The sequence below is a fragment of the Rhea pennata genome, chromosome Z (genome assembly GCF_028389875.1).
Source record: "Rhea pennata isolate bPtePen1 chromosome Z, bPtePen1.pri, whole genome shotgun sequence".
Classification (NCBI taxonomy): Eukaryota; Metazoa; Chordata; class Aves; order Rheiformes; family Rheidae; genus Rhea; species Rhea pennata.
The window spans coordinates 43405594-43419805 of NC_084702.1; the positions used below are offsets into that span (position 1 = coordinate 43405594).

A 14212-nucleotide genomic window follows, 5' to 3' on the forward strand; every position below is an offset into this window, starting at 1 on the left:
AATCTGTGCAATGATATTTATATACAGTAATTTATGAATGCCTCACAGAATTCTTGCCTGAATTCTGCAGAGAGCAAGAAATACAATGCATAAATTTGCTTGGCCTTTTCTGATATATAGATTTTAATTGACTACATACTTTCTAGTGATTTAGACAGTTGCACCCTTATGGATCCAGCAGGATCAATTTAAGAAATCATCATCTGAAGTGGTTTTGGACTGTCTTGCAGCAGAATATAATAATCACTGTCTTAGTTGAGATGCCATAAGGAATTAGATGACTATTCCTGCTCTGTTTAGTGCAAAGTTAGCTGAGGTTTCCTTGAAACATACTGCAACTTAGACTGACAATGTTTCAGACTATTTACATCAGCCTACAGAGATACTCAGCTAGATGATACGAACTGTTGAGCATGATGGTTTCTTAAAACTCTCCTGATAGATTAAGAAGCAAATTTTATCTAATTCCTTAGAATTTCCATCAAAATCCTTCTACTTCTTCTTAAGTTATTTTTAATTCTTGTGAGTGCCAGTTCATTAAATTTTGAAATCTCTTTAATGACCATTTTCTTCAATTTTTTCAATCGCTTTTGAAGTAGCCAACAAGACAACACAATGTGCACATGCAGGAGCAGGCAGGTAGCACTGGATGAATGTTTCTTTTATAACAAATACAATCAAGGCCGTGGTACAACACATTACCAGTTAGCAGCATCCTCAGTGCCCTGCCAAAATCAGAACCATCTCAGAAAGACTGAGATGACCCTAGGACAGGAAGAACTGAAAACATTTTCTTCACTTATCTCTTGCTGTGCAGAGCATCTGTCATCAGATTATGTAAAGTTAATTTATAATCTTCTTGTCCTTTTGGATTTGCAAATTCTGTTGGTGCAGAGATCCTCAAGATGCCAAAAATTGTTTCTGCTACTGCATGGGAAATTATGTCCCTTTCTGTGAGATTCAGAATTGGTCACAGGGATCAGCCTTCAGGCTCTGTTAATAAAGCTAATTTTTACAAATGACATCCTGGCATGAAAAAATTGCAAATCCTTGATTTAGATATAATCTTTTTCTCTTAAGAAACAGAATTTATTTAAAGGGTTTAATTTTGGTTTACAGAGTTTAACCATGAGTTACATTTACCAACTGAAACTGTTTTATTTTTATCTACATCGACAATGTAGACTAATTTTCTGATTGATTTTTAGATATATAAGGGTGATATTTGAGTTCAGGCATACAAACTACTGTTTCTCTTATTTCACTGTATTTGTAGTTGCTCAGTTATGATGTTTCCAACTATTGGCGTGCTTTCTCAGTATGGCTTGAAAAGAAAGCAAAAGAGTACCCTAGTATTCTGTCTATTCGGATTATTTTCCAGGAAACTTCAGTGTAAAGTTATTCAGTTAAGTACTTTAAGGAATGAGTAGGTATTAGGTGGAGTTCATATAGTATCAGGTGGTATTTAAAATCTGTATCTACAGAATATAATTAGCAAGCTACTAAAATTATGACACATGAAAAGAAATACTGCTGTTTTGAATAAATATTATTACTGGCATCTAGTCTGGGTAAAGGAGGCAATTTTATTTCCTATGAAGCAGAGGCAGGTGCCATCAAGGTGTTGGTTTTCTTTTCTTTTTTCTTTTTTTTTTCTTTTCTTTTTTCTTTTTTTTTTTCTTGTGTGTCACTGTCTCCCAGCAATGTGCCAATAATAGAAATGCCAGCCAGCCAGCTCTGTGGGAAAGGAATTCGTAATCGTTTCATGAAGAGGTTCTGAAATTTGCCTTTAAGCATTTTCTGTAAAAGTCATTGCAATCTGATTGCATTCTTTCTAGGCTAAAGCGAAATTTCTAAGAACCTCGGCGCTCTTATCAAGGTTTAGTTAATACTTCAGGGCAAATCAAGACCTCCAAATTTTACATTAATTTTAAAAGATCCATTTATTTTCAGCATGGAGTTCTGCATCTCAGCTAAGATCTGTAATCTGAAAAATTTCTGGTAGTATATGGCACAAGAAATATACCAGATTTCACACACAAACTTTGCTGAGATGCTGCCCATTGAGTGGAACCTTAATGATAGCGTATTGACTTTGCTTGAGTACTTTAGAATTCAGTCAGTATTCAGGTTCTCGAATCTCTCTTACAGCATTTGTCATAAAATACATTGAGCTTGAGTTTTTTCTTTCACCAGTTTTATTAACATCAGCAACATTAAGTTAATGTAACAGTTCTGACAGCTCTAATTTTTAAAGAGCTGGACCCAAAATCACTTTAAAGATACATGGATTATGATGATTACTGTTTTTTTTTCTTATTTGATTATCTTGGCTCTTCTGCTCCATCATCATTTTATGTAAGCAGAAATTCTGTTCAAACTTTAATGTGCTTCAGGAGTAGAGGAGAAAGATGAGATCTGATGATGGGACTACTTTCCAGAAAGCTTGCTTTGCTCCAGTAAAAGATTTTACTTTTATTACTATCTAATGAAGAGATTACCTCTCCCAGTAAACCTTGTCAATCTCATGTGAAGTGATAACACTAATAATGCTACTGCTCCCAGGAACAGAATTGAAAATATTTATCTAACCCTTACAGGGATTTTATGCTTTTATAGTACTGAGCTATTACCAATACTGAATCACCTGTATTTACAATACAATAATAAATTCGATTTATGGAATCTGTTCCCATTTTGGAAAAGGAGAAACTGAGGCAGAGGTTAATTATTGATAACTGTTGTCCTTAATTATTGATAAAACCCTGGATTCAGGTCTGTTCTCAGTCCGTGTCACCCATTGACCGTGCTCTGCACTGTCATCGCAAGAAAAGATAATCCGTAAAGATATGCATGAACAAATAGCTGGTAGAGGCTAGGGTTCTGTCTGGGTCGGGAAAAAACACGTGATGCAAAAGGGTTTGAACGGGTAAATCTCAGCAGATTCATTTAGCTGCCTATTTGCAAAGCTTAGTAAGGTGTATGTCAACCTATGTGCTATCACCTTGATGAGCTAGCACAAGGCTGCTTTAGAATTTGTTCATCAACACGGAGGCCGCTGAAACTCCAGGACCATCCTTGGCCCTGAGGTAAGCAAATATAATCTGAGGAAGGTCAGGAAGAAGTGAGACTCTGCCTGCCGAAAGCCCAGCCCTTCCACGCAAGAAGTGATGCCTTTCGCTTGCACGATTTTTGCTGGGAGAGAGAGTCGTGGTTTTCCTGGCTCTTGAGTGTCTCTTATCCTTTGCACTCCTCTGAGGCCGCAGCGTGTGTGGTGGCCTGTCTCTGAGCTTCTTTCTATATGCAGCATGAAATAGTAATACCTTTGATTAAGAATTCAGTGAGAACACTTATTCAGCATTTAAATCTCATCACATTCTCTCTTTATACTGCACTACAGTTTACGTAAATCAAAACAAGACAGTGGAAGATCAAGTATCTTGTTTGAATTCACACAGATTTGCTTACATGCACAGAAATTGAATCTACAGTTTGCCAACTCCTGGTGCTCTCTGTAACCACTGTGCAGTGGTTATTATCCAAATCTTTATATGTTTGCATTTTCAAGTAGATAACTTGATGATAGATACCCTTATGCTTATTATAGGAAAAGCCATCATGACATTAGTTGCTCAAAGAAGCAGTTTGTACGTAAGCAATGAATTTACTACCCCAGCCCCACAAATATAGCAGAGGAACCAAGGTGTTTCATATCTGGAATAAAAGTAGTTTACTAGTTTCTCAGCAGAAAGACACAAAATGAAACAGCTGAAAAGGGAAGTCCTCATTTTTTTTTGTATAATGCAAAGCGTAATGCTTGCTAAGAAATGTGCATCAGCTTGCTTGTAGCTGACAGTTCCTGGTTTTTGTATTGTGTCAAAGGAGTCTTCATCTCAAATAAAAGTCCTTCAAGAGTAAAAGGTACCCTTTAATTGCCTGGCAGACTTCGATATGATTAGCTGCGTAAAATCAGAGTTATGACAGAAAAAAAAAATATTTTCCGTAGTTGTTTATTTCTTTTAAGCCCATTGTGGTAGCTAGTTCCTCTAAGCCAGAAAGGAATCAAATGAACCAAAGGCCACCTGGAATACACCGCACGTAAATGTCAGCTAGTAGAATTAGACAGTTTGCTAAATCTCTCCTTTCTTGGCTTAATTGCTTGCTGGATTTGCATGCGGTCAGGGTAAGAGGAATTATAAAGGCATTTAATTTTAGATAAGACTACTAATAAATATTTGAAAATAGATATTTATTGCTGAAAGACAGGGCATAATAGCTTGAGCGCAGCGCTGATTAATTTTTCCGTGCGGCTTTCTGGTTGGAGCATGCTTGCATCTCGCTAGCCGAGAGCACAGGCAGCCGCCGTGGGACTGCTCTGCCCTTACCCCTGTAGTTTGCGAGTGCCAGTGTGACAAAAAGCTTATCTATTTCCCTCTGCTGTGAGTAGCAAAACTGCTTGGTAAATCTAATTTTAAATTACATTGATTTTCTAAGGAATACCTCCCTGCTAATCAGAACTTAATGACTGCCCTAAGATAATTGCTGCTAACTTGTATAACTAGTGACACTTTGCTTATTGGCTCCAGACAAAAAGTGCTTTTCACATTCGGTTTGTGCTTTTGATTGAAAGTCTTAACTTTTGTGTTGTCGCTGTGATTAATGTTGTTTCTTGTAGATGCAGCTGTAGATGTTCAAATTAAAAACAACTGAAAAGTACATATTTTGAATGTTAAAAAGGCAGTAATAATTGTGTGCTAGGATATTTGAAAGATGAGTAAAAATCATACTTCTTGTTAGTATAAAGGATTAAAAAATACTGGAAGAAACCTGTTATTCGTTCTATAATCAAATGATTAGTAAAAGAGTATCCTCAGCAAAGTATGTGTATCCATCAGCATCGTTCATCATTTATCTTTATGAGGTTTTGGAAGATTTTATAGATATCTCAATAATATGGTAGGTCTTTCACTGTTTTTACCTTCCCCCTGTTCCTGTGATCCTGAGTACAGAAGAGCTAAGATTATGTCTATTCCTTAAGACTCTGTATATGCTTTCAGTGGTAAGAGGTTTTGTTTTGTTATGGGAGACTTGGTTATTATATTGCATTATTGCCTTCTGTAGGAACTGTTTAAGTCATCAAAACCAATGACTCTGAATATTTGTTGTTTTACCTGCAGCCACTCCTGTCTATCTGAATTTAACCAGCAAAATAATAATTTTTGATGCTCTCCATATATTCCGTTTTGAAAGGCTTCTGTTTTCCTACTTTATATTTTAGTTTTATTCTTTCCTAATTTCCCTTTGCTTCCCAGTGGTGGTCTTTGTTATGTTTTGAAGGATAGTAAAATGTTCACTTTTCTGCTTAGAGAGAAATGTACGACAGTCAAATGCAAAAAAAAGCCTTGCTGTACACAGTTTGATGGTCGCTTTGAATCTTACCGGTGAGTGTATTAATGTGTCTCTAATGGTACCATTTCCTTTCACACCTCAAAGGTGATTGAGACTCATTCCTTTAAAATGTGATCTCTTAACCAGTGTATGGCAACCCCAATTAGCTTCACTCAGGGCTGAAGAGCATCTCAAACAGTAACAAGGTCTCCTAGGACCACTTTTCCTGCAAGTACTGTAGTCATATTTTCTCATTAGTTCCTTTCAGTTGTCACTAATACCATGTTCCAATGCTTTTAGAGTTAGACCAAAAGCATAAAAATGGTATATGTATATAGGAAAGACAATTTATTTTCCATAATTCAAGTCCTTTTGATTTTTTTTTTTTTTTTTGATAGCTGGAAGCTTACACACTTTAATTCATTAACCTTAAACCTCCACTAAGTCAAAGAATTTAGGAATCAGTTGACTAAGAAAGGAAAAAGCAGTTGACATGTTGAATGATTCATTTTCTAATTAGTGATTTTTTTGATTATTTTTAACCTCTTCCAATTTGCATTGAAAATATGGAAAGTCAGAAACTCTGTCTTTGTGAATTCATTGCACAGTTTTATATAGGTGAACCATCAAGATTATGGGCCTAAATTTGAAGATACCAGTAGACATATATCATATGTTTCCATCATGCAGTTATGTTACTTCTGAAGACTTCTTTGCAGAGAAGCTTTATACTGGTAATTTTGCATGCACTTTGATCTTTCTGGACATTTTATACAGACCGAGTGGGGTAGATCACTACATGCAATACACAGTAGTAGACAAATTTCCATGGTTTCTTTAATATAGAGAGTCATTGCCTGACAGAAGTTGCTGGAATTTTATCAATATTGTGGTTATACCTTTTTCTTTGAGAAATTGTTAACTTTTCAAATGGGAAGATGTTTTTAGAAATTATTATAATAGGCAATTTGGGGTTTGTTAGAGTCTGAACATGACTGAACTCTGGGATGCTGGGATGTTGATATGTGTAACATCACAGTGATGAGCAAGGTCTAGTTGTCTACAAACACTTGCAGTGTTACAACTCTGTTCATATAAACATTGGGAAGGTGTGTTCTTATATTCCTGTTCTCTGAAATATTGTCTGATTGGCCTGTTCCTGTGAAAGCAATTTATGCTCTTTCACGTTTTCTTGCTCCCAATTGCACTGTAAATTTGCTTGTGTGTGTTATTAATTTCTTACTTTTAGAATCGAGAGTAAAACTGAATTGCACGTGAGTCTATCAGAGAACAGCCTTAATAAAATATTGAGTGGATCTAGAGAAAACTTGGCAAGATGGCATAAGAATTTGTTAGTTAATATTTCCAAGTTGCATGAATAAGTATTTCCTTCCTAAAATACATAATTATTTTTCTCTATTTTGGTATTTTTCATGTCTTACATGGGTCTACAATGATGCTCATTTAAAAAATTATATATATATAAGTAATAGTTTGGGCCAGTTTTGATACAGACTTGTTTACTATTATCCAAGGTCTAATTTTAGTTTTATTTCTTTAGCCCTTTGTTCATTTTTGGTATTTAGTTATTTTAAGTGTAAAAAATATCCTTTTTCCTGGAAGAAGCGGCACATTTTGCATACATCTGGAGGAAAAACGACAGATATCTGTGTCCCTGTAACTTTCTCTACTTCATCTAGATGTTGCTCATCTTTCTTTAGCGGGATGAGATGGCAAAAGACCATTCAGTCACTTGGTGTAAGGAGACTATAGAAGGTCTTGGTCTTCTCTCGGCCAGGGCACACAGCTCTTGTTATCCTGGCCAAGGAGCATCAACTGACCAGCAGATAGGGTTTCATCCCCAAGTTTTTTAGGGCACCGTTTTCTGTTTTCTTCGCTTTACTTCTGTCATTTGATACTGTTTTAAATATAATTTTGCTTCTCTTATTTAGCAATATTATGTCGACATGCTTAAAACCTGGCTTTTCCTTCACTCTGAAATTTTGGTTAGGATCTTAAAATGAATGTTACAACATTCTTAAAACTTAGAAGAATAAATACTATTGAAAAGCGCACAGATGTGCACACATGCACCACTCAAGATTTGTGCAATACAGCCAGATTGTAAATATAAAGACTTCAGAAGATATATATGGCAATAATCTGATATAATTTTGATGGATTGTGACAACAGAATTAACATGGCTTGATCCTTACTTTTTAGAAAAGGTTAATGTCATTTTGTTCTTTTACCCTTTTCCTTTACTGTCATATTTAACAAAGATTAAAAGGTAAAAGTAATAAGTGCACAACTATTCTTATTTTTCCCTTTGTTGGAAAGAAATCATTTGTAACAAAAATTGTGTGTTGTGTATGACCCTCTACACAGCACAAGCTAGTGAGACCATGTAGTGTTGCATATGTCTCTCTAAGTTGATTTACATGTGCATGATCTATGAAAGGAATAATAGAAATTAAAACTGAAATTAGATTGACTCTTGCAGGTTATTGAAGGTTGAAAAAGAAATTCATAAATTTAATATTCCAGCTATGTTAAAGGTTTGTTCTCCCTCAAGTAAATATGCCAATACCTCATTCTTTTAGAGGCTGCTGATTTAAATATTTTCCAAAAACAAAGAAATGAGACAACTGAAGCTAAGTTTTTGCCTTTTTTCCTGTGTAACGAAAGCAGCTAAAGTTCTTTTCGGGTGAAGGATTTTTTCAGACTCTTACTTTTCAAGGCAAGCCTTTAAATATATAGCAGTTAAAAAAAAATGTAGCGGTATTTGTCTGAGTTTGTAGAACCTAAGTCGACTTTACTACAACAGTGACATTGCCCTTCAGCAGCAGGAGAGGAGGAGAGGGCGCCAGCCGAGCACCGAGCTTGCTGGGCGAGCGAACGGACCGTCGCCACCGCTGCCACCCTGTAGCTTTGGCAGGGCTGGTGAAGCCAGGTCCGGGCACCATGTCATGGTGGGCAAGAGCTGCCACTTCCTTCCTCCCTTCTTGTGTGAAGCCAGGGAAAGAGGCAGATCCTGAGATTTAGGCCTCCGCAGATCCTGAAGGATGCACAGGCAGATATGACTGTGCGCGGAGAGTACTAATCTGACCGTGACCAATATGTAATTAAAATTTTATATAACTGAAATTGTAAGGAAGGTTAGGTAGGCTTTTACGTAGTCCTGACTATCTTGCAGTAGTGTTGTGTGAGACTGATTGCTGTATTGTATTTTTGATGAGTTAGTTGTCTCTCAGTAAACAAAAAATGATTTGAAATAATTCGCAACCTTACAAAGTGCAGTCATTAGATACAAACATCTGAACATTTTTCTAGGCTCAGAAGCTTTAACCAAAATAAAAAGTGTTTTAGAATCTTGTTCTCTGCTAAATTATATATGCCATAAGTATTAATAAATAGCGTATAAAATGTTCTCATAATTGCAGTGTCCGTTCACTTTTTGATTATATCTTATTTGCATCAGAACCTAATAAATGTAATGTCTAATAAAATATAGGATAATAATTTCCCTTTTATTCATGTTACTAACATTAATAATAAAATCTCAGTATGAAGAACTATTGTTCTGGAATAAGTAATACAAAGTCTTTCTCAAAGCCCAGTTGATCGTTATAAGCCAGTTCACAAAGACAAGTACCTCTTTTGAAATGACATCTTACAGGATCACCGAGACTTTGTGTGCCCTTTGTAGAGCGTGTTTAATGCTCTAAATCTTATCTGATTTGTATGAAAATAACCTGATGAAACTGAATAGCTTTTTCAGTAGTTTATATTAAATACTATAGTCTTGGTGTAACTTTTAGAGGAAAAATATTTGTCATGCTTGCTGATTGTCTTAGCAGAGAAGCTGAGCGCTGAAACAAGTATGAAGCAGGAGGTTTAGCCTCCTCTGAGTGTTTTTCTTTCAGCTTTACAGTGTTAAAACATTTCTCTTTAATGCATAAATTAAGAAGGCCTCCTTCTGGAGGACAAGCATTGCAAAAATACTCTAAATCTGAGGTTCACACAATTTTCAAAGATCTGTTGAAAATTGATGTTGTTGTAACAATGATAAAGAAACCGAGATGAAAGTGTTCTTTTAGCATCATTGTATTTTATTATTAGTAGCAATTTTTGGTTCTGGATTTTAGAATAAGGTTATGATTCAGTTATTGTACTATGCTTTTATACTTCATACTATACTATTGTACTTCAAAAATTAGGTTAAAAACCAAAATTGTCAGCATCAACAATTGTATCAGACTGAGGATAATCTATTGGCGGTGGTAAGTAGAGGAAAAGGGTTCCTGAGGGAGTAGGTGTATTTTCCAAGTTACAACAATTCAGCAGTACCTAATTTTTATTCAAAATTAGCAAATAATTTAATTTTGTGTAATGCAGAAGAATTGATTTAAGAGCCAGAGTAGATGATAGGGTAAGTGATCTGAAAATTAAAGAGAAGTGTATTAGATCAAAAGAAAAATTGCTATGATTTATTCTATTAAAATCCACTTTTTAAAATGTCTCTCTGTACAGACTTGCAAAATAGTCACATTAGCTGATCTAATGACCAAGTGATTCATTTTACATAGTTGGAACAAAAAGTACACTTCAAAAAATATATTTTTATGAGTGATACTGTTTAAATAATGCAGTTGTAAATATATAACAATTGTAAACAACACATTAATTTAGACTTGGTCACAAATGTATTAAAACACCTATTTTACAAGACAGTTTTTGTTTTCATATTAACTTTCATACTTACAAGAAATCAGACGCAGGGATTCACAGATAAAACATATGATTAATTGCAAATTCATCATAATTGTGACAAGGAAGCCGTATGAGCTGTATTCTCATCTGTATAAGCTTCTATAGCGACAAATTGGAACACAAATGGCATGTAGCATGTCACGACTTGATGAATGCTGACTTCTGCAGTAACCACTGAGGAAACAGAAACATGAATTTAAAATTGCATTTTCTTATCTTCTGTCCACATTACAATGTGTTTGTTTTTCTTATCCAAAAAAATATCTCACAGCTTAAATCTTTCAAGAGAAATCTTCCAAAGTTATACAGTAATACAGAAATACAAATTAGCATTTGTATTATTTTCGAAGGACTTGTCTGTCTATATATCAAGTAACTAATATTCAAAGAATTGTGTATTAGAGGAATATTGATATAAAAGTATTCAATTTAAAGTTAGACATTCCTCTAGCTTAGTCATTAATGTGTGTACCTGTAGCCATATGTATTTTCAATGAATTCTATAGAATAATTTACAAAATGAGGAAATTGATATACAGTACATTACACTTGTGACTGAGCTTTTACTAATTAAGGGTTATCTATTTTCCTTTAACTTAAAGTTTTACTGTATGTGTATTCCAGATGTGTGGAGGTGATCGCTAAAGAAGGCCAGAACCTGAAGGAGCTGTATTTAGTATCCTGTAAGATCACTGACTATGGTATGTAATATACCTGTTTCTTTTTGTCAAGATTGATCTTTGCTAGCTTTGTATAGGGATTCTTAGAAAGCTATTGGGAATATACAGATAAAGATTTTCATAAAAATAGTAAAAGTAAAAGGTGTTTCGCATGCTTAAAAATATTTCTGCTTGGAAATATGAAAGCCAATATGTATATGTACTGCCATTTAGAATTGACTGTTACTGGGCTGACTAGGTAGAGTGCCTTTCAAATCATCCTGGAGACCATTTGAGAGCAAATCCAAGAATGTATGTGCATTTCTAGATACTATGTGATAAACTACCTTTCCAATGGTCACAAACTTGTTCATATGTTTTCCTCTTCAGATTTTGCACTTCCCTGGGGTTTGCATGGGTGCATTCAGGGTGTATTTGCTCTGCAGAGATCAGCTTGCATCATGCCCGTGCTTTTTGGATAAAAAGCCTTTAAAACTTGCAGGAGCTCTAGGACCTGGCAGAGAAGAGGAAGGATGGGCCCAGTGTTCTCTATTCTGCAGTTGTTTGTAATTGCGTGTACAGAATAGATGCTCCCAAAGCTGAAAATGTAGGTTTTCTTGTCTCACTAACCCCCAGCAAAGATAAGAGTCTTCACACAATTTGTGAATTTGGTGGACTAGTGAACTGGTAAAGCAGTTAATGGAAGTTCAAAGAGGGGAATTCTCTGGATTTGTAAGGAAGTCAAAACTCTGCCTTAGGTAGTTAAAGATGTGCTAGTAAGTGACTATTAATTAGGTTAACACAAGTGTTACAAGGTGGAGCCAGACTTCACCCTGTTCTCCGTTTTCTTTATCCTTCTCTCATTTATTTCCTGATATCTAGGCGGAAGTGAGCCCCTTATAGTGCTGTGAGTTCAGTTTGTTTGCTGAATGTCTTCTATAAAAGAAGATACCTCACTTCTTCAAAGCTCTGTATAGCTTTATAGGAGAAGGAGATTTATCAGTACTCTTCAGAGTTACAGCTGCGGGGAGCAATTTGGGAAGGGAGGGAAAGGAGCGATCAGAGGTGTCCTCTGCACCTTTGTGCTTGTGGCAAGTAGAGGAAATCAGCTGAGAGCCATAAGCCTGATTTCTTGGGAGATAATTGAAGTGGTTTCCTATTGCCTTACAAAGTCTTGTGGAGTTCTTTGGGCTTTACCAGAAAACAGGTAAGACTTTATCAGTAGAAACATGCTCTGTTATTATTTGCGTCGGTCTCACGAAGTGGGTAGCTGTATCAATGTGTTAGTTGGACTGTTTGCGCGGTGTTATAGTGCCCAAAACTGCGGGAGGTGGTGATGGGGTGGAGGGGAGTGTGCAGCTATATGTAGTGCTGGTTCTTTGTTTGAGCTGCTCGATCCTCTTGAGCATGTGAATACGTGTATTTTGTGTACACGGATATATTAAACACATAATCATGCTTGCTTTGGAGACTAAATGCAAACATGCAACTTTCAATTGTTACTGTATACGTTTTCACTGGGGTTTTTACAAACATACCTAGGCCTGGTAACCAGATCCTTACAGCTTGAGGGGCTAACAGATGTATGATTTCAAAAGCCTTCTCCAAAAATGTTCTGCAGTGTGTTTTGATGCTATAGCAGTTACCCAGATGGAATTCGGTTGGTGAGGACAAGACCATGAGTGTTTAGGAATTCGACTGGAAAAAGCATTAAATTACTAGAACAATGTGAACTAATTTGAGATACCAGACAGTAATGGAAACATTACTGCTGACAAAGCTGTAATTGCTGTCTCACAATTAATACTATAGGGATATATATGTGAGACAATTGTGTGTACCCTAAAGAAGGCTATGAAAAGTGAAGTTTGTTGTTTTATTCCTTTTGTTGTATTTGTTTTTTTCATAATGGTAAGAAAAATATCAGATAGGAATGTTTATGTAATTAAGGTTTCAAAATAAGAATCAGAATTTTAGGATGCTTTTAAAATACTAAAGATCAGCATAGTCCGTTATGCTTGTGATACTGTAGTAGGTAGCAGGTAGCATTATTTTCTCTGTTGTTTTGCCGCCATGAAAAATTTTTCTTTGTATTAAAAAAAAAAAAAAAAAAAAAAAAAAAAAAAAAAAAAGGAGAGAGAGAGAAAAAAGAGGGGTTCAAAGAAGAAGTATGCATGGGTTAAAAGTTGCTAACTTGCGAAGAAAACAATAAATATAGTGCTCTGTTTTGCACAGTTAAGGCTGTTGTAAGATATCCAGTATAAACCTTTTGGAGTAAGTCCACTCTTGAAGTCTCTTCTAAGTTAAAAACTTCTCAGGTTAAGATTTTGTCTTAGGTTAAAGTTTTGTTGGTATATGTTGATGTCCACTGATACAGGTGTATGAGTATGCTGTATATGACATGTATTCAGACATGTAAATCAAAGCCATTTATTTCGGGGTAAAATAGGTGAATGTGTGTATATGCGTATAACTGAAAAATCCTTCAAATACTTTGGCTTAACACTAAAGTTTTATGTTGCATTGTAGAACAGCTTTTTTATTTGGTCTAATTTTTATGTCTAATGCTGAATAATGGTTCAAATATTTTGTTTACTTCTGAAAAGTTTATAGGATAGTGATATATTTGTGATTATCAAGGGTCACTTTATAGAAAGCCCGTCTATCTAGTAATGACTCTCATGAAAATCGTAGCGCATTAGGATGTTAAATACGAAAGCTTCTTTAAACCTACTATTTTGCTAACAGCGAAGTAATGACTAGCATTTATGTAGATGGGTGGGAGAGCCTGACTCGGTACCATCTCCGCGGGAAGCACCTGTTTGCTCCGGAGCACCGACGGGCTGAAGTCGAAGCTGCTGGGAGCTCCTCGCATCGCTTTGCGCTTTTGTTAAACAATCATGAATTAAGCATGGAGTGTCAGTGTTATCTTTGAATTTCCTGCCTTTTGTTGATTTGTGTCACAACCTTAACATTACTTAAACATAGGGGGTTTTGTATTTAATCTTTTACTAAGAACTGGTAAGAAAGCCAGACTTTCTCAGCTGCGGGGAGACTGTGTGTCAAATGAATTAGGCTGATGTGAAGATGTATAGCAGTGAGCTAGGGCAGCAATCTCGCACAGGATTGTGTAACTGTCTCTTCAATTTTATGCTCTAATTCTGGGTTTTATTGATTTCCTGAGTGTTGGGAATTTGTTTTAAGAAATACTTTTACAAGTAAAAATATTACCTATAAAGTTGGTAATGGTGCATAGTCTTGGGTACCCTGAAGCACAAAAGGGAGGCTTTGTGCTCAAAGATGAAAAGATTTGATGAAAATAGCCTATGAAATAGGAGTAGATGTTTTTGAGGTCTGATCCTGCCACAGTTTTACACATAAGCTTACAAAG

General features: G+C 35.7%; 1 protein-coding gene across 1 annotated transcript in view; it reads left to right on the forward strand.

The window, feature by feature from the left end:
* FBXL17 (F-box and leucine rich repeat protein 17) overlaps positions 1 to 14212 on the forward strand; it is a 290001-nt gene that overhangs the window by 185616 nt on the left and 90173 nt on the right. Inside the window, exon 7 of the mRNA XM_062600332.1 lies at positions 10787 to 10863. Within this exon, the coding sequence (XP_062456316.1) occupies positions 10787 to 10863 (77 nt within the window). The remainder of the gene's footprint in view (positions 1 to 10786; positions 10864 to 14212) is intronic.